The sequence below is a fragment of the Phocoena phocoena genome, chromosome 4 (assembly GCF_963924675.1).
Source record: "Phocoena phocoena chromosome 4, mPhoPho1.1, whole genome shotgun sequence".
NCBI classification, from domain to species: domain Eukaryota; kingdom Metazoa; phylum Chordata; class Mammalia; order Artiodactyla; family Phocoenidae; genus Phocoena; species Phocoena phocoena.
The window spans coordinates 101,158,829-101,184,612 of NC_089222.1; the positions used below are offsets into that span (position 1 = coordinate 101,158,829).

The 25,784-nt window shown below is 34.2% G+C and overlaps 1 protein-coding gene across 1 annotated transcript in view; it reads right to left on the reverse strand.

Moving 5' to 3' along the window:
* The window catches only part of EPHA6 (EPH receptor A6), an 862,400-nt gene that overhangs the window by 491,288 nt on the left and 345,328 nt on the right, over positions 1-25,784 (reverse strand). The window contains exons 4-5 of the mRNA XM_065876020.1: positions 17,485-17,640; positions 2,790-3,125 (exon numbers count right to left, since the gene is read on the reverse strand). Coding sequence (XP_065732092.1) covers positions 2,790-3,125; positions 17,485-17,640 — 492 coding nt within the window. The remainder of the gene's footprint in view (positions 1-2,789; positions 3,126-17,484; positions 17,641-25,784) is intronic.

Sequence of the window (25,784 nt, forward strand, 5' to 3'; positions counted from 1 at the left end):
AATTTCAGACACAAGAAGAGAAGACCTTCTTGGTGCTTCTTAAAATTATGACATGGAGATAAGTGGCCTATACGTGTAAGACTGGTCATAATATTTTATAAAGCATATATGTGGCAATATTTTAGCTCAGTTTAGGACCTTGATGTACTTTTCAAGCAAAATTTAAATATATTTTGATTTTTCATTATAATTTATAACTAAAACAAAGTTGAATTAAATGAACAATAATTGTTTCTCAATATTCTTCTCAAAAATAAATTTACTGGGGAGGATTATTTAATAATACTGTCCCCTACCAGAATGCATAGCCTCAATATATGGATATTGTATCTTGTTTCATGCTTTGTATAGTTTCTGTCCTTATAACAATACACTTTTAATAAATTCTCTCATTTTCAAAGTGGGAAATAGTTCGTATCTTGCCCTTCTGCTAAATTAGAAAAATAGCCTAAATGAACTCTCTTCTAATCCTGAAAGACTGCTATGTGTATCATGTATGAAATTATGTAAACATATTTACATATATATTTTATTTAAAGTGATATATTGTTTTTATTCCCAAACCTAATTATTTATACCCTATAGTTAGAACAGTTGTACTGGATTATAGTTTTTTTAATCAAGTGGCAGAAAAAAGGCTTAGAAATAATCTGCTAATGCAGAGAGAAACAGAAGACCCTATCTGTTTTATGCTGAAGACACATCTGACAAGATTTTGTTGACACTATGGGAAAGAAGAAAAAAAAAGAGAAAACAGGAATTACATTTTGAACAATCATAAAGCAAATTCTATGATGTGGAGCAGTTTGCTAGATGAAGAGGAATACTATATAGTAAATACAAAAATGGTGATTCTACAGTATTATTTGGCTTTGCTTTATTTATTAGATGCATTTCTGAAGATTATCAGCAAAGTGAACTTATATATATTATTTTGAATAAAATAGTCACATCCACTTCAAATATGTTTTTAGTAGAATATTTAAGTTTCTTCCTGTATACTTTATAGGTTTAGCAGTGTTTTTTTCACTTTTTATTTTGCAATAATTATAGATTCACAGATATTTGCAAAAAAAATGTATGGTAAGGTCCCATACACCCTTTACCCAGCCTCCCCCAATGCTAACTACTTGCAATAACTAAAGTGCAACATCAAAACCAGGAAACTGACATTGAGAAAATCCATAGAGCTTGTGTGTGTGTGCATGCACGCATGTCGTGCGTGTAGCTCTTTGCAATTTATCACATATCTAACTTCATGTAACTACCACCATAATCAAAATACATAACTATATTATTACTACAAGGCTCCCTCCTGCTACCCCTTCATAGCCAATCCCTCTCTCCCTAAGCCCTAACCCTTGTCCACCAAGAATCTATTCTCCATCTCTACAATTATGTTATTTCAAGAATGTTATGTAAGTGAATTATACAGTTTGTGTCCTTTTGAGATTGGTTTTTTTCACTCAGCATAGTGCCCTTAAAGTTTATGCAAGTTGTGTGTATCACTAGTTGGTTCCTTTTTATTGCTGAATAGTATTCCAACATCTTATATATATTTCTACTTTGAATATCACCATAGCTGCCTTAATGCATGATATGGGCTGAACTGCATCCCCTAAAATCCATATGTTGAATTTAGCATGTGACTGGATTTGGAGATAGGTCCCTTAAGAAATCAAGGTAAAATGAGGTCATATGGGTGGGATTTAATCTGTCATGATAGTATCCTTACAAGAAGAGATTATGACAGAGACATGCACATAGGAAAGAACATACAAAGACACAGGGAAAAATGGATATCTACAATCCAAGGAGAAAGGATTTAGAATGAAATCAACTCTGCTGATACCTTAATCTTGGACTTCTGGTCTCTAGAACAATAAGAAATTAAATTTCTGTTGTTTACACCACCTAGTCTGTGGCATTTGTTATAGCAGACCTAGCAAACAAATATAGTGTAAAAGAATAGTATAAAACATATAAAACAATACTTTCTTCTATAAGACAATCACTTCTGTATCAACATAATTTATGAATGCTTCTCAAAGGGAGTTTTTTAAATCTTTGAAGCTTTTCCTGTGTCATGCTTTGTGATAAATTACATTATGGAGGGAATTAAAGAGAATATATATTTTAAAAAATCATAGGCCTATTCATGCCTAACTACATTGCAGTAAAAACCTGTAGTGTTAAAAGGGACCATTTAGCTGAAGGCAATTGGAGTTTTTAAAAAAGACAGTTTAACTATTTTTTACACAAAACTGCACCTAAACAGCAGCATTTAGACACACTTCTGGATATTTTTTGCTGTTTCTTTTAGGAGTGGATTAGGGTTAGGCTTGCTGGCTGCATTGTTTTTACAATATAGATATGAATTATAATTAGCATAAATTCTTACTATTTGCTTATCTGACATGGAAAAGAGATGGCTGCATAAGTACGGCAACTGAATTTCAATTCATGTAGCAACATCTTATTTATGTCTGATGTTTGTTGGTAAGTAATATGGACTTGCTCATTAAGATATGTTAGTATAGGATTATATCAAAAACATAAATGCATAGATATGAAAGAGAAGCTTTATATCTAATTGACCATTACTACTAAGAAGTAATATCAAAAATATCTTTCTGCACCTTGGGAAACAATAAGAACAACAACCAGAAAATCACCCCTGTAATGTATAGAGTGTACAATTGCACCTCAGTGAATATAGGTCCACCAGGGATATTAAGCATCAAAAGGGAATTATAGATAAGTTTTGAGAGAACAACAGTGGAACTTACCATCTTGATTCGTGGTCACTGTAATAGCTGTGAATGGCTTGGGAGAAAAACTCAACTCAGAAACTCCATTCATGGCTTCTATTTCAAAGGTGTAATTCACGTGAGGCACAAAGTCAAGTACTATCACGGAATTGTTGATCAGGCCAGTATGTCTTGGGATGAAGCGGAGTCCTCCACCACAGTCCTCACACTGGCTGGTGTCTAAGCCACATTTCTTACAGATTACACTGTATGTGAGATCTTTTCTCCCTCCTGTGTCACTTGGTGGGCTCCATTCCAAAATAAGGGCCGTTTCATTGATGTTAAAAACCACATTCCTAGGAGCTGAAGGTGGCCCTAGAGAAAGCAATTAAAAAACAAATGTACATGTATAGGACAATGAATTATGGTGCTAACTTGAAAACGTCATCAATAAACACTTGCTTGTCTTTTATATTAGTTTGAGCTCTTCTGATGGAAACCATAAAGAAATATGGTTAAAAATATCTGAGTTAGTCTACTAAGAGTGGAGTCTTAGGGGTGAAGATGGTCTATATCTTAACTTTTGGTATATGAATTTCAATATTTAATATCAAAAGCCACAGATCTCCAAAAGATAGTAATTATACTTTTTAAATTTGTTGACTGAAATATATAACATTATTTTAAATTATGTGATGGTTTTAAATACATCTTAATAATTACATCATCATTTTAAAATTTTGAAAAAATAGTAACATGCATATATAAAACATGCTGTGTTGAGTCTTTCAGTCCTCAAACTATGCTTGATGTATAACTAAAACTCCCATTCATTTTTCTGGACAATCTCTCTAAGAATCTTTTCCTCACAGGCTGAGAATAAATGGCCATAAACTCAGGGTGGACAGACAGTTTGGAAGAAGGGGAAGAGGAAAGGAAACTGGAGGCAGCATAAAGGCTTTTACTAGGTCCTGCCAATTTCATGGGACAAAAGCATTATACGGAAGGGATAAAAGGGGGTATACATAAGAAATGGTACCTAGACTTTTATTTAGATTAACTTTACTAAGCATAAGTAAGTATGTCCTTAGAAGCTTATAAAGAGACCCACACAATCCTCTTATTTGTCATCAAGAGTGCACAAACCATGTTTCTCATGGATGGTGGATGAGCGCTCTCTTTTTTCTCATTATTTTTCCATACGGATCACACTGCATAGAGTATTTATATCCTTTAACTATTCCAGCCTTTTCTTAAAATTGTGTCAATAATCTTTTACACTTATCCGAGTCCTTCAAACCTCAGTTTCATATCATTCACTGAACAAATATTAACTGAAGGTCTACTCGGTGCCTGGCACTGTGCTATGTACTATGTTGTGAAATACCACAGAATCCTTTCTGTAAGAGATTGTGCTTATGACAGATATTTTGAAAAATAATTTATTGCATAAATAACTAATTAACATTCCTACCACATTTTAAAAAGCTTAGTTTTGATAAATCTAAACAGTTCTTTAAATTGCTGCTATCAAGAAAATTTGCTTAGAAGGAGGGAAAGAATTCTCTGTGACATTCTCTCCATAGAAAGAAATTCAATTTTTCATATAAGCTTCTTTTGGATTTCAAGATATGGTCATTCATTCATTAAATATATATATTTTTAGTGACTACTATGTGTGCCAGATATTCTGCTAGATCTTGGGCTTACAGCATGAATGTGATAAAAGTTATTTCTGCTTTCTTGTTATTAACATTTTAGCTGAATGGCTAGATAAACACAAATACACACACACAAACAGAAGAATAAAATTCAAATTATAGTAAGTGCAGTTACAGAAATCAAAAGGAAAGGAGCTGAAATAACCTGAGAAACATTCTGAGAAGGCCTCATAGAGGTGATGTGGAAGACGTTCAGAGGGGTGGGAAGAATATTAGAGGTAGAAGATGTGTGGCTCTTTAGTCAAAAAAGATTTTAAAATAGTCATGGAACTGTCAGAAGATCACTGTGGCTAGAATGCGGAAGGAGGAAGCAAGAAGTGAGTTTTAAGGAACAGGAAGGGGTTGGATAATGCCAGACTGCTGGCTCATTGGAATGAGTCTGAATATGTTTCTATACTTAACAGGAAGAAACTAACAGATTCTATCTACAGAAGTGATGTGTTTCAAAAACAGCATTCTGGCTGCAGTGTGGGGAATGGTCTAAATGAGTACAGAAGACTCAGTAGCAAGATCTGTTATATACTGTTAGAGTAGCATAACATCACTCCTAAATCTATATGATTGTGTATTGGCTTTGAGATATTAAGAAGTGTTACATTTTCCTTTTTCATTTTGCTGGATCCTGATATCAGCAACCTAATGGGTAGGACTCAAGACACCTATATGTACATTTCATGTTCCAGAGAGTTAAGAAACGTCTACCTTCAGAAAGGAAAATATGGAAGGGATTAAAAACTAGAGCACAGGGATAGGCATAGTTCTTTACCTCCAACCTAGACTCATGGCTAGGAGATAAAGATTCATTATCATTATCATAATAATGTCTTCCTACAGAATGACATATTCATACTGTTGTTCTTTTCTCTTATTTATAATGGAAAAACATGAATTATTATTCACTCACATTTCCAAGAACAGGAAGAATGTTATCAATTATGTTATGGGTATCTGCAAGTATATGACTGTCCGCCTAGAGATACTTAAATAAAAACGGCAGACACCCTTCTTCCTCAAGGGCTCTCAGACCAATTAGCATGACAATTAAATAGCTTTTTAATTGCTGTTAAATTATGCCAGCTAAACTGTGATTTCATGCAAATATTAAGCTGTAATGACATGCATGAATCATTTACTAAGATTTAGAACTTAGAACAAAGAGAGATAATTAATTCTAATCCTCAGATTCAACTAAATTATGTGTCACTAGGCTTTTATGAATGTGGCCTGACTGCTTTGTTATCATTTATAAATTATACAAAGATTATGACACACAGGGAAAAAAAATCTTGGCAGCAATAACTCTTTTGGAGACATCTGTACTGAAAACTCTCAGGGATTTTCTTATGTTGATTTTTTTTTTCTTTAAAGGAAACATGTAATTCACATAGAAAAAAGCTATCTCCACACTACACCCTCCAAACCAACCTCATAAGAAAAGGACAATTATCTTAATTTGCAGCTAGCTGTTTTTCTAGCCCATCATGTAATAAACTTAAATAAAAACTACAATTTTATTTCTATTATAAAAACACTTTCAATTTTCTTTGTTTTTTTTTTTTGGCTTCAATTTGGATTTCCCCTTTACACATTTAAAGAATAAAGAAATAGTGCTCTAATAGTAAACTTATGAGAAGCTTGTGGCAGTGCGGTCCTGTCCCTCCCCAGAAGAGCAACTGGCCATGCAGTCCCCATCTTCCTCTCAGAGCAGCAGAGGCCAGGTGAGCTACAATTTTTTAAATTTTATTTTATTTTTTTCTTTCGGTACGCGGGCCTCTCACTGTTGTGGCCTCTCCCGTTGCGGAGCACAGGCTCCGGACACGCAGGCTCAGCGGCCATGGCTCACGGGCCCAGCCGCTCCACGGCATGCGGGATCTTCCCAGACTGGGGCACGAACCCATGTCCCCTGCATCAGCAGGCGGACTCCCAACCACTGCGCCACCAGGGAAGCCCCAATTTTTTTAATTTAATTAAAATTTTTTCTTTATGGAAAATGTTTTAAACAGAACTATATTTCCCAAAGTACATCATACATAATATCTCTAGTCCCATGAGATATCACAAAAAAAATGAGTTCAGTGCTCAAATTAAGATTCCTCTGGCAGATTGACGCTGAAACAAAAGAAACAGAATTTGCTTCACTTTGTTGAATCCAACATTTCCCAAACGTTTATTCATGGAATGTTATTTTCTAAGAAGCGTATGAAGGAATACTAGCATTCTGCAGAACACCCTTTAAATAAAGGTTGACACTGAAGGAGAGCAAACTTAGGGGTCACATTTCAGTTACTACATACTTTGCTGTAGATTTCATATTTTATGCTTATAATTACAGAAATATATTAACTCATAAATAAACAGGGGTCTTTTTCATATTAACTGAAGAGTGACTATTCATTCACCCATTAACTCTATAACTAATTGTGGCTTACAGATGCATTTTTTAACCTTAAGAACAATGAAAATTTGATCCAAATAACTGAAAATCATTAAAGGCTATTGCCTATTAAACTTTATTAAACTATATTTTCCAGTTCTTAACTTACTACCTGGCAATAATTTAAGTGTGTTTGTTGGGGACTTCCCTGGTGGTCGTGTGGCTAAGAATCCACGCTCCCAATGCAGTGGGCCCGGGTTTGATCCCTGGTCAGGAACTAGATCCCACATGCCACAACTAAGATTCAGCACAGCCAAATAAATAAATATTTTTTTTAAATGTGTTTGTTAATTTAATGACTACCAAGACTTTATAGTACAGTTTCCTAATAAAAAGCATATTATTTACATCTGCGTTTACGAATGAGAGAAAAATAGTTCTATGTTTACCTATGTCAAAGAGAACATCAGAATATATATATATATATAAAATCACCTAGAGATGTTTAGGCAAATGTTTTGCAAAGGAGTAAATTATATGAATAAATGAAAATGTATATCTCCAGACTTTAATAATGTACTAAAAATATCAGTTGTCAGATCTGCATATAGACATAATTTAAAACTCAAAAAGTCATTTCATTCTTTGCACTATCACTATCAATTTTAACTTTATCTAACTTTATCTAACTTTACCTATATTATTTATTAATCTAATATCCTTCCTATATAATCTTTGAAAAAGGTATTCAATAGGAGCCCTGTAAACAAAATTTTGTATTCATATCTAAACCACTATGTGCTCTATCAATGTTTTGTTCATAAAATGTTTGTATATTTGGAAATGGATGATGAATAATCATAAAACTGGGGCTTCAAGCTCACCACAGGGAAGGAACTAAATCAATTTATTCAGATAAAGAAATGAGGCCCAGGAAAGTTTTGTAATTATGTCAAGGTCATGAAATGTATTAGTGGTAGGATGATACCTAGGTCTTTTTATGTTTAGATTTTTTTTTTCTATCACATTTTCTGTCACAATGTATTCATCCTATAAATAGGAAAATGTTTTATAATGCTTTGCTTAGAGAGTACTGTCAAATGCAAATTTTCAAAACACACAAATTAGAGAGCAATTTATTGCCTTCCTACAACAGATTTCTTTTAATAATGTTACCTTAAAGCATTTAAAAATATTTACGGAAGAGTAACTGAAAATTAAACCTTCAAGATAAATACTGCTCAAGATACAGAAACATGTGGACTTCAAATTCTTTGAATTCTACATATTCTCATTTTTTTCAATATTATTGTACTTACTTCAGTAACTAAATTGATGTCTAAAATTAAGACTTGTCCATTAGTGTTTTCATAATACCGTGAATGAAGACTTAGATAATTCTTGCTACATTTTCCCTCATTTCTAAGACTCATAGTTAAAGGAAACAAAAATAGAAAAAGAAATCTAATAGACTAAATACCATTCACTTCCAGAATAAAATCTAAATCTCTCAACCTCGTCTACATTTGTCTTTATAACTAGGCCCATCCCTTAGCCTCTTTCTCCCTTTTGCTGCATCTCAATGCCTTTGCACATACTGTTCCCTTACTTTATTTTGCTCTGTGGAAAATTCCTACTCATCCTTCATGTTCTGATTTAGGTGTTTACCTCCTTTGTGACACCTTCCCATTGTCCTCAGGCAGAGCTGACTACTTTTATACATTGTAGGCATGTATTCAAAAATATATAACCAAAATTTTTTAGCACTTTTTTGTTCTAAGGAGTGTACTTAATATTTCACATGATTTATTTCATTCAATTATCACAATAAACCTGTAAGGTAGTTAATTATATCCCCGTTTTATAGAAAGTTGACTGGTGCTTACCAAATGTACATATTGCACTGAAATATATGTATTCTTGTATACAGGTCTATTCTGGTCTAGCTTGATCCAAAGGTGGCATGTGCTTTAACTAAGATGAATAGAATGCATAGTTTTGTGCAACCCTACAAGAATTATTTGTCACATAGTGCAAATTTTGAAAAATATTGGAGAGCAGAGAGTTCAAGGTTATAATCTTTGCAAGAATCCAGTGTTATTGATTCAAGAGAGAACCATGTGACTTGAAAATCACATAAGAAGTGGAAGGGGATGTTTATATTATGAAAACTGGTATTAACTAATAAAAACCCATAGCAAAATGGACAGCCACCCATATCTCATTGGGAAGGAATAAAAGCTTCTCAAAATACAGTTCCATAGACACTTAAAACTTGAAAAATAAGCATTTGTGGCTCCAAATTTCTATGCCATAGAGTGTGGACATAATTTTACCTTGGAAAAATTCAAAAAAACAGTTATCAACTATTTTCATCGATGCAGAAAATATCTTCAATATAAACCCATAGAATAACTAATTCTAAAAACTACAGAAATATGCTATAATTGTGTAGGTCAAGAGTTAAACGGTAAAAGCACACTAAAATACAAATGAAATCATGAGCAGCCTGCGCTTGGGCGTTTTGAGTAAAAAATCATCCAATTTTGCTAAATATCACGAAGAAAAAAATCTTGCACACCTACATACAGCCCTTTCTGTGTCTGAGTCAGTTATTTTTAATTAAATACTCATTAGAAATAAGAGAAATATTATGAGACTAAGCACTGTCATATTTTGGGAGGGAAAAGCAAAGCAATAAATGAATAGATTAAAGCCAATTAATAAATCTTTCTCAAAAGGCATAGCACTGTAGGGATAATTATGAATGTTCTTTTTCCAATTATGGATTAGTCATGGTAAGTGGTCTGTTGTGTACAAGTAGATGATATTAAATGGGACAATTCTCTCTGAGTTCCAACTGCAGATGCCAAGAACAGATTCGCCCTGGTAGCAAGTGGTAATTCAATTCTTCAGCATCAGCAGAATAACCACTTAATATCGCTTCCTATGGAGGAACCTCTCCCAGGTAATTTGGTAAAAGAGCCTTGCCTGAAATAAAAATTAAAGTATTTATGTTTAGGAAACTCCATGAAGCTCAGGTGACATCTTACATCAGTGATCTGTATTAGGGAAACTGGGATTCATTACATACAGGTATCTATCCTATAATATAAGGATCATTTTAATTTTAAAAATATACCACTGCCATACATAAGGTAAATATTTAGAGTTATTTTCTATAATGAGAACAAGTTAGAGTATAACACAGCCTGTTAAAGGTAATAAATCCATTTATGCAATATCTCCCATTCTGGCTTCTGTAAAATTGTGGCTGCTACCTTGTGTTTACAATCAGTCACCTAAGCAATCAGCTGTGCTTTTGTTTTTTCAGTTGTGAGACAGAAAAGCAAGGAACCAGAATGTTTTTTTTCCATGCACAAGAAGCTTAGGGGAGAGAGAGAGAGAGAGAGAGAGAGAGAGAGAGAGAGAGAGAGAGAGAAAGAGAGAGAGAGGAAGAGAAAGAGAAAGAGAAAGCGAAAGCGAAATGAAAGCGATGGGGCAAAAAAAGAAAAGATAGCAAGTAGACCAGGGGTATCTGTATAGGAGCATCCTATACCCACCCAGAGTGAAGGACCTGAGTAGGGCAGATGAAACGGGGAAGAACACCTTTCCTCATGCATCTCAACACAATATTTGTTCTATTCAAAGTAAGAGTGAGAGAATAATGACTTTCTTAAATGGCCAATCATTCCAGAAATAAAGAAGCCATGTTTTACAATGTTAACCTTAGAGCAAAAATAAATTCAACTTTTACACTTTCATTCCAACCACTGTCACTGTATACCAAATATAAAGATAAAAAGACGTGGTATTTGCCTCTGTATTAAGAATGAAATTGGAAGAAACCGTTTTACTCAAGGTACTTGACTATATATTTAGATGACCAAGAAAAGTGAAATCCTTAATGATGTGCAAAGGAATTACCCATATATATGATTTGCATTTTATGTTTTGAACTTTTCTAAGTAGGCAGCACAAATGTTCGTTGAATGTGTTAATCTTCCAGCACCTGTTCAGTAACTAAAAAAAAATTCTCCTATTGATTTAAACACATGAGAAACATCAAAGTGAAAATGCGATGACTGTGGAATTACATTTGTCTAACTTTTTATGCATCCATATATTAGACCCTCACTTCATTTCTCTCAGTCCTTTCATGCTCTCTGCCTTTCTTGCTTGACAAGTACTTTCTTAATAACTCCTATAGTCCTTTGTTTCTCCAACCTTAGTGAGCATTTTTCCCTTCTGGCCTAGAAAAGCCTTAGACAGTTATTTTGATAACAGACTTCTTGGCAGGCAGCAGGGTCTCCTGTGCTCTGAACTGCTCTCAGAGGCAGCCCTAATTGACCAAGAGATGATATTGTGGAGTGTCCTCCACAGCTCATTCTTTAAAGCACAGAACATACATTAATGAGTCACCTGAGAAATAAAATTAAGAGTTTATGAAGTAGATTAAGATAATAGAGAAAACACTTCAGCATTTCATTTTAAATTTCTTATTCTTAATTTCTTTAATATACTTTGCAGTTCATGTAAGAGAAGCACAATGAATGTTTTAAAAACATTCATTTTTGATTTTTAAAACAATGTTTTAAAAATCAAGACGATCCAAACTTACAAGTATGTTGCTGGTATAACTGGATATTAGGACTGTTTGAGAGATCCTAATATAGTTAAAATTAGAGATGGAGAAAGAGGCCAGGGCTGGACTCTGGATGTTCTTGGATTGACTCTTACAATTTTGGCAAATAGGTGTTGGGCTTTGAAAGATGTTATGCAGAAGAAGTGGTAATATGATCAAGGTTTTGTTTTCGTTTAAAAATAATATTTTCTAATAGTTTGGAATATTTGGAGGGATGGAAGACTAAATGAAGGAGACTTGCCAAAATATTATTAAATTAGCCCAAGAAAGAGTTGAGGGCCTTAACAAAAAAGGAAAGGACCAGGAGTTGATATGAAGGAATGGACAGAAGGAATACTAAGAAGTAAAACTGACAAGCCTTGTGACTACTTGGACACGTCAAGGGTAGGGACAGGGGTAATGATTCTAAGCTCTCTTGCTTGTATGCATGGGTAGATGAGGATTCACCAGGATAAGGAAACAAGCTGGGATGGATGAGCAGGCTGAGGTAGGAAGTAATGAAATTGACTTTTGTAGGTGAGCTAAAATTATAAGTTTCTTCATTCTTCGAATATTTATTTTGTGCCTAGTATTTGCCAGGTACTATTATTAGTGCTGGAGACACAGTAAAGAAAGAACATTCATGATCCCCTTGTAATCTACTATGGGTAGAATGACAATAAACAAGGAAGTGAGTGTAAAAATAAATCAGATATTTTCAAAGAGTGACATAATGCATAAAAAATAAAATATATGATATAAAAAAGAGTAACTGGGAGGGATTCTATTTTTGAACAGGTGATCAGGAAATGCCTGTCCTAAGAATTGACATTTGAGCCTGACTTCCAAAAAGAAAACAACCATAAGAGGACCTAAAGGGAGAGCACTTCAAGTAGAGGAAACTGCTGGCATTAAGGATGAGAACAAGTACAGCATCATGGAAGTTCATGAGTTTATTAACAAAAGGAGAGTATGGTATGATACAAGATTTGAGATGTGGGCAGGTTTCTGTGGGACACACAGGTTGTCAGATCCCGTAATGAGTTGGCTAGGTGACTTTGGACCTTAAGAGAGGAGATTGGGATATGGATAAAAATATAGGCATCATCTATTTACAGGTGCTAGTTGAAGCCATGAGATTAAGAACATGTGATGAGAAGAAAGCTAAGAAAGAAGCATGAGAAAAATTAGTATTTAACAGGTGAGCAAAAGAAGAGAAATTATCCACGGTAACAAACACGATGTTCAGAAAATTAAGTGGGTAAAGGGGAGATTGCAAAGTCTCAGAATAAAAGAGAACAAATAGTTTCAAGAAAAAGGAAGAGATCAACAGAGTTAAATGTCATGAATAACAAGACAAAAATGTTTCTAACACAATACGGCAAATAAGATCATTGATGAATTTTTCTTAAACAGTTTATTTTCTTACACAGTTCACACAAAGAAAAACATGATTGCAGGAGAGTGAAGAGCAAAAATCTGAATGTAGTAGAGTAAAAAGAAAATTAAAAGTGTGTGAAGAAGTAGCCATAGCCAATGAAGACTGCTTTTTCAAGGTACTTGTTTTGGGAGAAAAACTATTGGACTGGGAACATTATTTAATGACAGAAGTTTGAGTACACTTATAGGTGGTGAGGAAGGAATAGTGGAAACAAAAAATCAAAAGAGGAAGTTAACAGTAATAGCCCAGCCCAATAGATGGAAGGATTTGATCACCCCTCCACAGCCAATATTTGAGGGATTAGCTTTGATTATGAGACATCTTTTTCTTAAACTGTAGCCATTTGAAACAACTAAAAATCTTTATGTGTACACCTCATCAAAGAAGATACACTGATGGCAAATAAGCATATGAAAAGATGCCCCGCGTCGCACCATCAAGAAAATGTAAATTGAAACAACAATGATGTACCACTACACACCTATTAGAAACAACCAAAATCCAGAACACTGATAACATTAAATGCTGACGAGGATGTGTAGCAACAGGAACTCTCATTCACTGTAGGAATGCAGAATAGTACAGTTTGGTGGTTTCTTACAGAATTAAACATATTCTTACCATATGATTCAGCAATCACACTCCTAGGTATTTACTCAAAGGAGTTGAAAACTTATGTCCATCCAAAAACCTGCACATGCATGTTTATAGCAGTTTATTCATAATTGCTGAAAATGGAAAATAATCAAGCTGTCCTTTAATAGGTAAATGGATAAACAAACTGTGGTATATCCAGACAATGAAATATTATTCAGCACTAAAAATAGATGAGCTATCCAGCCTTGAAAAGACATGGAAGAATCCTAACTGCATATTACTAAGGGAAAGAAGCCAATCTGAAATCTTCTACTATATGATTCAAATTATATAACATATATATATATATATATATATATATATATATATATGGATACAGCACAAAATTAAGTGGTTGCCATGAATTGGTAGGAGGAAAGGATGACTATAGGCCCAGAGGATTTTAGGACACTGAAAATCCTGTGTATGATACTATTATGATTGATACATGTCATGACACATTTGTCCAAACCCAAAGAATGTACAACACCAATAGTGAACCCTAGTGTAAACTATAGACTTTGGGTGACTATGATGTGTTAATACAGGTTCATCAAATATAATGTACAATTCTGGTGAAGGATGTTGATAATGGGAAGGCTATGCATGTCTGAGTTGGGAGGAGGGGGGTATATGGGAATTTTCTATACTTTCTCTTAATTTTGTTCTTAACCTAAAACTGCTCTAAAAATAAAATCTTAATGAAAATATTTATGTGATTATATCATATATATGTCTCAAGATTATGAAATTTAAAAAAACACCTATCTCTACTGTGAAAATGCAAAGAAATTATAAAACTCTTAATGGTGAAGTCACATGCTTTGTTGTACCAGAAACTTAAGGGTTGCTGTTGTTTTGATGACAGTGCTAAGGAGCAGGGAAAGATCTCTTGAGGTCCTAGAATCAAATCACTCATATGATTACAAACAATACCTATCTAGGGGCTCTTTCCCTACTAGGCCATTTACTAGCCAAATGTCTTAGTTAGTCATTTTCAATATTTTGGTCCTCCATTTTCTTTTAAACCCAAACATTCAAAATCTCCCTGCCCCTGATACCAAGTTTAAAAAAAAAGCTTCCTTTTAAATGCCTGGAAGATTCTCTGAAAGCATAGCTTTAAATGCTAAGTCAAAAACAGCAGAAAGTGATGTGACTGTCTACCTGACACAAATTCTGACCTTTAGATAATATATTATTGGAATAAAGGTGATAAAGAATGGCTTATTCAGAGACACATGATCTAGAAGTTAAGGGAACTTCCATCTATTAAAAATCTATTAGAATTCGGCTATTGTTTATGGTTAATGAAAAACAGAAAGGTTGACTGCTTATTTCATCCTTGGCCTCAAAAGTTCTGTATCTTGGTGAAGTTACCTTGGTCCTCTTAACTCTAACTGTTCAATGACCTCTTGTCTTGCCATTTTCCTGGTTTTTCTTCCCTAACAATCTAATCTTTCAATTTTTAGGAAGTATGATGCTTTGGAGTTTATGGTCCTTGCTTTTTCTGCATATATTATAATAATTGCTAGGGTCTCTCATCTAGTCAGAGTATAATTCAAAAAACTTTACTTAGATATGCATAGAGGTAGAGGACTTACTATATTTTGTGAAAAGGTCTTACAAATTCAGTACGTTATTTCTTTCAATTTGTAGGAATGTAGATGATGGAAGCTGTGAGCCCAGCATAATACTATCAACATAAAGTATTTAACAGCTTGAATACTAACTTATCAAATATTATTTCAAAATGAATTGTGAGAGAAGAGCTTTCTGTATCAACCAATTATATAGCAGCTGCTATGTGCCAGGTATTCTTCTTAGCACTTTTCAAATACTAACTTATTTAATCATTATAAATAACAATAGAATGAGGTAGGTACTGTTATTAACACTAAGAATGGTGCAACAGAGGTTAAAGGGTTAAATAATTTGCCCAAGGCTACATAGTTAGTAAGTACCAAAGCCAAGGTTTACACTCAGATAATTTGACTCTAAAAGATGGTGAACTTACTAGCACACCATGCTAAGTTTTTGCTAAAACAAGGAAAAGAAGTTCTCAAGGATGTAGCAGAGAGAAGCCTTGAGAGGGGATTTTCCTGTGGCTGGATGAGGGGAGATCTGACAAAAGTTTTCACCTTCCTTTGGAGTTCTCTCTTTTAATCTCTATGGCAATACAGCATGCTGTTCCCTGTCTAAAGCTCTGCTCAGCGATGACCAGAATTAAACCTCTCTGCTTCCACTTGGCACAGTTAAAGCAGGCTAGCATAATTGCAAACATAACTTACAATACCAAGCATAAAAAAGTTTTTTTAAAGAGAGAAAATCTGAGAAACATAAAATATTAAGCTAATAAGTACACATATCAGATTCAACAATGACTGAGGTTCATAGACCTTATTATATCCCATATTTATTTCCTTAATAGTTTCTCACTCCAAAGAACTAAACCTCCCCAACTACCTACTCTGTCACCTCATTGAAGGGTTATATTGATGGGAAACAATTTATTCCTTCATTTTGTCAATCGTCTATTTATGGCCTTCTAAGAAAATAAAAAGAGCAGATTCTTCTCTATCACTTTCCTCGGAAGTCCATTTAGTTTCTGATGTAGGTTTTCAGGGATTCTTGCCTGGCACAACTGTAGCCATTGGAAACACTACCATCTACCTAAGCTGGAGCATGTTGTCCACAATATAATATAATAATATACAGCAATTGTGCAAAAAGGATTACATATAAATAGTAATAGAAATCTTTTCCTGTTCAAAACTATTTCCACAATTAGGTGAGAAATTATATTTAGAATTTTGCTTTTCCTACTTATAAACTTAGAATGCATTACTAGAAAAAAATAATATCCAGGTAGCAATTTCTCAGGCTACAATTTTTTGAAGAAAGTAGTCACTCAGCACTTAAGAGTCAGAAAACAAAAATTACATCTACTAATGAATGTGTTGTATTTTTATTAAATGTATTCTATAAAATATTTTGCATTTTATAAGTCTGTAGTAGTGTATACAAATCTATAAACTGCATCAGTTAAAATAATGGAACATCTCCACTGTCTCTAAGGAATATGTGGCAGTACATAATTTTCTATCCATTTTTGCCAGTATGGAATTACATAAGATAAGCAACATTTTGGCACCAAATCATCAACAAGAAGGCAAATTTTCACTGTATCTTATTGATGTATTTAACAAGACTTTTATAACTAAGAGGTGACACTTTACTTTTGCATACCTTAGCAATGCATCAATATATTCACTTTAATTTTTATAGTGTACAGATAATTTATGACACTTTAATAATAGGAGAATACAAATAATTTAAAATTCTTGGTGCATGCATTAAAATGACCTTCCCATTTAGATTTAATATTCTATTGGTTCCAACCCCAAAATTAGAAAGTGAGAAGTGAAATGTGGACAAACTCAAAAATATCTTCCTTTAAAGACAAATGTCAAGGAAAACTCGAACTTTTCTATATAACGATAGCACAATGACTTTCAAAGTTCCATTTTGAAGCTCCCACACACAGCAAACTTGATGGTCCTAAACTGATGTGCCTTCAAAAGTTCAAGGGTTGAAACAAAAAACAGTTTTGCTTATAGAGCCTCAAAAAGCCTTAAACTGCTTTAACCGCCTAAGGACAGATTATGCCTAGGAAAAATTTGCAGGGTCTCCAAATCCAGGTTGGTATATGCATGTCAGTGATCAATGTGGTTTTTGAGGAATAAATACATTCTTTGCAAGCAGCTGAAAAGCAATTATGCTAAGAAAGACAGAGAAACTTTTTACTTGACTATTATCAAAGACAAATAGCCTAGATGGCATAGGATTTTGCATAGTCACTTTTTTTTTGTTTTAATTTAGAATAAAAAGACCAAAAGGGTTGGAAACAGGATTTTCAAATAAAAAATGGACAGACTTACTGGTACATGCCATGGAAGGTGGGTCCTGTTCAGCTCGAAAGTAACCCTTTTCACACTGACAGACAGAAGTTGCTTCCATGTAGGTTAAACTGTGTGGAGGACATTTAGAACACTTTGTGTTGCCAGCAAATGCTTTATAGAATCCTGGTCTGCAAGCTGTGAACATAGGAAAAATAATATTTTTTATTAGCGCTTATTTTATTTGTATGTGTACAACATATTTTAACTTATACGCACTTTGGATGTCAGAGTTCAGTTCACACATACACAGAAAAGTCAATACATGCTAATATTAATGAATGAAATTAGTAATTTAAAATAAGTTACCCAATGGGGACTTCATATTTTAGCTGAGGTTGCTACTTTTAAAAGGCATACTTGAAACAAAAATATGCAAAATAACAGTGCTTACCAATGTATGGGAATGCCCACATTAAGGGAGACAATTGTGTAGCTCTGGGAGATGGCATTAAATAACATTGAATCACACCCTTTAAAATTGATTTCCATTCCATTTCTCCCTCAGCTCTTCTGAGTATTTAAGGAGAAAGTCCCAGGGTAGTGTGGGTATATCTTTAACATCTTCCTTACAGGCTAAATATTTTTTGAACAAAATGAGAGCTGGCCTTAGACTCAGATTGTAGCAGGACATAGCTATAGTTTGATAACACTGCTTCATTTTTATCAAGATCATTTTTTATTTTTCTGTGGCAAACAATTTTCAATTTATTATATTGAAATAAATTCATTTAAAAATTTAATTTTAAAAGTGGGTAGACAAAATATCAAGTAAATAAGGTATATTTGTTACGCACATATGACAAAAATCATGAAAACTGTAGGCTAATGACTAAATTTTTACAAAACATAGTGAAAATGAAATGTAAGTGACTAAAGTTATGCTATCAAATGTTTCACTGAACCTCATTTTCTATTCACGTAAATCCATGTTGTCATTTTCACTGAACATTTTCATAGGAATGGAAGTCCTACAAAAAAGGATCCTATGATAAGCTACACATCCGGGGTCCTGAATGGTGGGGGGTTTAATTGTTTCTAGTCTCAAAGAAATGACTGATGGCCACTTTCTAAATTAAAACTGTTATACAAAATAAAAGAAGTGTAATTTTCCAGTGACAAATATTATGTTAAAAAATATTTTAACAAGCTATGTATTTTAACTCAACACATTTTCACAAAATGTTCTGTGTAAAAATAAACAAGAATCTTAATTTAACAATAATGAATCTATGAGTAAGGCTTCTGCTTATATATTCAGGAAGGTAAAAAAATATTTGAAATCTGATACATATTTTATATTTAGAGCACATTCCAATTAAAACTAGCCACATTTCAAGCATGCAGTAACCTCATGTGGCTGGCTAGTGGCTACCGTATTGGATAGTGCAGTTTTGAACACAGAAATCTGTTCATTACATCTCCTTGTATAAAAATCTTTGATGACCTCCCATCATCTTTACGTTAAAGTTTAAAATACTTACCTTGGATTACAAGTTTACCCATGGCTTGCCTACAGTTCACCCATGGCTTCACCCTGCCTACAGTTCCAACCACATCGGATAAAGCTGCTTCCCTCTCAAACTCCCTCTGTTAAGGCTTTGCCCTTCTACTGTCTATTCTCAACTCAGCAGGCAGTGATCTTAGAAAATACATCAGATCATTTTATCACTGGGCTCTGGGCCTTCCAATGGCTTTCCACTCTCCTAGAGTAAATCCAACTGCCCTATTAATTGCCTACCACGCATTGCATGATTTTGCTCCCCATCCATTCCCTGTGACCCTGCTTTGCATCTTTTACCTCTTTTTTTGTATCAAGCAGTCTGCTCCAGCCACACTGGTATCCTTCAGAATCTTGGGCATCCAAAGCATTCTCCTGCCATTGGGCCTTTAGTACTTGCTCTTATCCAGCTGTCTGTATGGTTTTCTACCTCCCTTACATCAGGTCTTTTTTCAAACATTACCGTATTAATAAAGCCTTCCCCGATTCCCCTTTTTATATTGCAACTCCTGCTACATCCTACCCGAGTAATCCATATTACCCTCCATTCTTATTCCTGTCTTCAAAGAACTTAACAACATCTGACACTCGATATGTTTAATTTTTTAAGCCATTTCCCCTTAAAATGTATGCTCTATGAGGGTAGAGATTTTTTTTTGTCTGTTTTGTTTACTGAAGTGTTTCCAGGGCCTAGAACAGTATCAGGCATTACTTGGCCCTCAATGAGTATTTGGTAAATGAATGAATGAATGAACGAATTGCTGAGGGACTCCATTAATTTCTGAGTTTACTCTGCTCTTTGTTCTGCTTTGAGCCTTTTCCTCTGTTGAACAATCTCTTCTCTCTATCCCCACCCTACGACCCACTCATCTTGCTGACTCCTAGTCAACTTTCAAGTCTCACTTCTTTTAGAAAGCTCTACCTGGGCTTCCCTGGTGGCACAGTGGTTGGGAGTCCACCTGCCGATGTAGGGGACGTGGGTTTGTGCCCCGGTCCGGGAGGATCCCACATGTTGCAGAGCGGCTGGGCCCATGAGCCATGGCCGCTGAGCCTGTGCATCCGGACCCTGTGCTCCACAACGGGAGAGGCCACAACAGTGAGAGGCCCGCGTACCGCAAAAAAAAAAAAAAAAAGAAAGAAAGCTCTACCTGACTCCCTAGACTAGTTTCTCTAAGCACCTGTGACTTTTCCATGTTAGTAATCCCTTGGCAGTTATTTGTTTAATGGCTGTAAGTGCCACAAGGACAGTTTGGCACAGTGCTTGTCATAAAGTCGGTGCTTGGTACTTATTTGTTTTATTGAATTGGACAGCATGTGAGTACTCTGCTAATTAAATTCCTGCAGAAGATAATGCGTGTCTACTCAGTGCATGTTCTGATCATGGCATAATTCATCTCACTACAAATTTATAGATTTTTTTTGGCTTGTTGCATTACTCTAAGTAAGGGATGGAAGCAGGTAGTAAAAATCTTGAAACTCGGGCTTCCCTGGTGGCGCAGTGGTTGGGAGTCCGCCTGCCGATGCAGGGGACACGGGTTCGTGCCCCGGTCCGGGAAGATCCCACATGCCCCAGAGGGGCTGGGCCCGTGAGCCATGGCCGCTGAGCCTGCGCGTCCGGAGCCTGTGCTCCCCAGCGGGAGAGGCCACAACAGTGAGAGGCCCGCGTACCGCAAAAAAAAAAAAAAAAAAAAAAAATCTTGAAACTGATTCAACTACAACTCAAGAATGATTATTTTAATATTCCAATTGAAACAAAATCTTTCCAATTAAAATTACTATCCATGTGAATTTTTTTTTTTTTTTTGCCTACTGAACTACAAATACAAATTGGATATTGTTGCAGCAACTCTCAAGTCTATCCCTGATTTCAAATGCTTGTTAACTCAAAATTGCCCTTGAAAACCTTAAAATTTTGAACTTATAAAATATATTTGGATTCTTAAATTACTACCTTATTTTAATATTAGGGTTTAGTCTACAATTTCATTTAAACATTAATGATGATGCTGTTAAAATGTTAGAAAACCACTGTTGTAGGCAGTAACATTCTTCTTATATAGCACACATTAATGGTATACAGCATGCACTTCTGTTTTTAGCCTGAATCATATTATACAACTACTTGATCATGTTATCACCTCAACTTCTTGTAACTGCCACAAGCCAGACACGGGCCTTACCATTCTTACATCTACAATGCATTAGCATATTTTGAGTATATATTTAAGCTTTTATAAATGCCTGAAAAGTTGAATGAGTGAATAAATAAGTGATTAATTCACTAATGTCTAATATGAGATTACTATAATTGTAAATAGACTGAGCATGCTGTATATCTTTTAGTTAGTACTTTTAGGTTTTGTTTGTATTTGTTAAAAATGGGATATCAGTCCCTACATCTTGAGAACTTTTAAATTACCTTCTTGTACATCCCTTCTTTCTCTACCACTTCCTTATTTCTCTGTTTATAGGGTATGTGAACTTCATTTCCAAAAAACAAACCACCCAAAATAAGAATGTTTCCCAACATATATCAATACTGCACATGGAAAGTAAAATATTATCTGATTCAGTGGTTTCTAATGTTTTCTTTTAGAAGGAGCTATTCAGATATCGACTTTCAGATTAAACCTTCATTTTAGTACCTCTCAATTTCTCTATATTTCTATATTCAAAACATTCATGACTATATATATACATATATATATATGAGATCATAACATGTATGTTCTTTTTGTATGAACATTTACTTTAAAATGTCATTTAGAAATCTGGCTTATTACCACCTTTTCTTCCTTCTTTCCTCTTCAAATATCATTTTCCTAAAATGTCGACACACCGCTGTGTAGATATATGTTTACATATTTATGAACAGAAGGATTTAATGTTATTGATTTTTCAATATTGAGATAATATCAATAAACTTTAGATTGTTTTCATCAATTATCAATTATAACATGGAAATCTCTCCAGGTTAGTGGTTGTAGTTAAGTCACTGTGATATATTTGTAGTATATGTGTCAACAATCTCCCAGTTGGAAGAAATACTTTATAAACTATGCTGCAGTAAACATCCCCATGATGATACTTATATTTCAGTTCCCAAGAGTAGGCACTCTGGGCCAGGGTATGTTTATTATTTGTTTTAACACGTATTTCCATGTTACATTCCTAAACATTTCTAAAACACACAATAATGTAAGTGAGCACCCTAATCTTTCACCCTGCTAATCCCTATAATTAATGTTAGTCACTCTTTTACCTTTTGACAATATGTGGAGTTAAATATTATTACTTTAATTGAAGTTTCCTAATTGCCACTAACGCTCCACATTTTTTTTCTTATTTTTATTGGTCATTTGTTTATACTTTTCTATGAATTGCCTTTTATATCTTTTGTTCTTTTTCTATTGGTTGCTTATCTTCTATTAATTTATTGGGTTGGCCAAAAAGTTCATTCAGGTTTTTCCATAACATCTTACAGAAAAACCTGAATGAAATTTTTGGCCAACCCAATATAAGTGCTATTTATTAGCAATATTAATTTTATATTTGTCATTTTTGTTATATATATTTTTGTATCAATTTTCTAATAACGTGCATAAAAGTCACATTCACAATAGCATAAAAAACAGTAAAATACTTAGGCATAAATTTAATCAAGGAAGTGAAAGACCTGTACAAAGAAAACTACAATATTTTGATAAAGAAATTGAAGAGAATACAAAACAATGGAAAGATACCCCATGTTCATGGATTGGAAGAATTAATATTGTTAAAATGTCCACACTATGTGAAAGCAACTAAAGATTCAATGCAATTCCTATCAAAATTCCAATGGCATTTTTCATAGAAATATAAAAAACAATCCTAAAATTTATGGAATCACAAAAGACCCCAACAGTCAAAGCAATTCTGAGAAAGAATAACAATGCTAGAGGCATCACACTTCCTGATTTCAAACTATACTACAAAGTTATATGAATGGAAACAGTATGGTACCAGCATAAAAATACACACATAGGCCACTAGAACAGAATAGAGGGCTCCAAAATAAACTCCTACATAAACAATCAAATATATAGGTCAAGGGAGCTAAAAATACTCAATGGCAAAAGGATAGTCTCTTCAATAAATGATGTATAACAACATACAGAAAAGTGAACTTGGACTTGACCAGACACCACTCACAAAAATTAACTCAAAATGAATTAGAAACTTAAACATAAAACCTGAAACTGTAAAACTTCTAGAAGAAAACATAGTGGAAAAGCTCCTTGATATAGGTCTTGGCAATGATTTTTTTAGAATATGACAGCAAAAGCACCAGCAACGAAAGCAAAAATAAACAGTGGGACTACATAAAACTAAAGAGCTTCAGCACAGCCAAAAAACAATAAAAATAATGAAAAGGCAACCTATAGAATGGGGCAAAATATTTGCAAACCATATATCTGATGTATCTGATAAATATAAAATATATAAAGAACTCACACAACTCAATAACAACAACAGCAACAACAATCAAAAACATACAGTTAAATAAAAAATAGAGGAACTGAACAGACATTTCTTTAAAGAAGACAAATGTCCAACAGGTACATGAATGCTCAATATCACTAGTCATCAGGGAAATGTAAATGAAAACCACAAGGATATATCACCTCACGAGTGTTAGAATGGCAGTTATCAAGAAGACAAGAGATACATGATGGCTAGGATGTAAAGAAAAGGGAACCCTTGTGTACTGCTTGTGGGAATGCAAGTTGGTGCAGCCAATATGGAAAACTGTATGGATGTTCCTCGGAAAATTAAAAATAGAGCTACCATGTAACCCAGCAATCTGTTTCTGGGTATACATCCAAAGGAAATAAAAACAGGATATGAAAAAGTTATCTACACTTCCATGTCCATTACAGCATTATTCTCAATAGCCAAGATATGGAAAAAATCTGTGTGCATCAACAGATGAATGGATAAAGAAGATCTACAGTGATTCTACATTTTAGTTGAAAGTGATGCTACCACTTTGGGGGACTATTTGGCAGTATCTACTATAGAGGAACATACACATATCTTCTGACAATTCCATTCCTTGGCATTTACCCAACAGAACAGTACAAAGTGAAAGTAGCTTCTCTTCCTACAGGCAGTCATACCAAGTTCCATTGCTAAGTGAGCTGCCACTTCTTCATTTGATTTTCATTTTCTGCAATTTTGTTGACATGTTGACCTTTCTCACGTGATGTATTTTCTTCTCCCTTACTTTGCCCTTGTTAGTGTAAACCTTCTATATTCTCTTACTCATTTTGGTGAAGTTTTCTGAGGAAATGGAGTTAAATCTATATGTTCAATCAACTATGTTTAAAGAATTTTAGACTTTACTAAATTTCTAATCATATAATTGGAGTGAGTATATTTAATTGAGAATAAGAAAATTACAAACAAATTATTTATGATATATATGAAATGATTTTTAAATTTTCTGGTGTCATGTACTTATAATAAAAGTAGCAAGAATGCTAGAAAAATAAATACAGGGTTTCTCTGGTGGGGCAGTGGTTAAGAATCTGCCTGTCAATGCAGGGGACACAGGTTTGAGCCCTAGTCTGGGAAGATCCCACATGCCGCGGAGCAACTAAGCCTGCGCTCTACAGCCCGCGAGCCACAACTACTGAAGCCCGCATGCCACAACTACTGAAGCCCGCATGCCTAGAGCCCGTGCTGCGCAACAAAAGAAGCCACCGCAATGAGAAGCCTGTGCACCACAACGAAGAGTAGCTCCTGCTTGCCACAACTAGAAGATGCCCGCACGCAGGAATGAAGACACGACGCAGCCAAAAATAATAAATAAATAAAATTAAATAAAAAGAGAAACAAATACAATGTAATTTGGTAGTGGGGATCTATAAAATGTAAAATATATAAATATTTTCATCAAATTACATAATAAATAATCTAAGTTAAAACAGTTTTCTATTTCAAAAAATACATTTATGATTTGAGGAACTTTAAGTGGTTGCCTAAAATAATGATAAAAGATGGGTTATACATTAAAAAGTACAAAGTAGTTTTTATAGAAAAGCATGTATTAAAGGCACATACATGAGTATAGTTATTGAAATACCACAAATATTAATGAAGTACATATCTTGCCATATAATTTCCCCTATCAATGTTTGTAATTTCATTGTCCTCAGAAAATTAAAGTCTCTGGGTATTGACTGGAATACAGTTGGAAAGTATTTTTATACACACACACACACACACACACACACAGATTTATGTCTGCTAAAACAAAATCAAGAAATGTGTGACCTGTTCTACACATACTTTATTTTAAAAATTGAATTGTTAGGCTATATACTGCTAGCAATGTTTTTTTAAGTTTCTCTTTATTATCAGAGAACTTTAAGACAAAGGACCATGATAAATCCCAGTTGTTATATCAGGCTGTGCAGTTCTCATCAGCTGATGAAATACTGAACCGTGTGTTGTCTGACAGGAACTGATATTAATATAATTGTCTGCTTTTCCCTCATAGATGCTCAACAGTCTGTAAGTTTAGATAAACCTGAATGACTTATCAGTAAAATATGTGATGTGCATCATTTCTCAAAACATTAGAACTCAGGAAATTTAATAAACTGGGATAGGCAGTATCATTACTGTTTCCCTAGATATTGTTCTACAATTATAGAAATTAAAATGTGCTGTCATGTAAGTAGAGAAGGCAGAGAAGATTGGAGAATTGAAAAATAAAAAGGAAAAAACCCTAAAA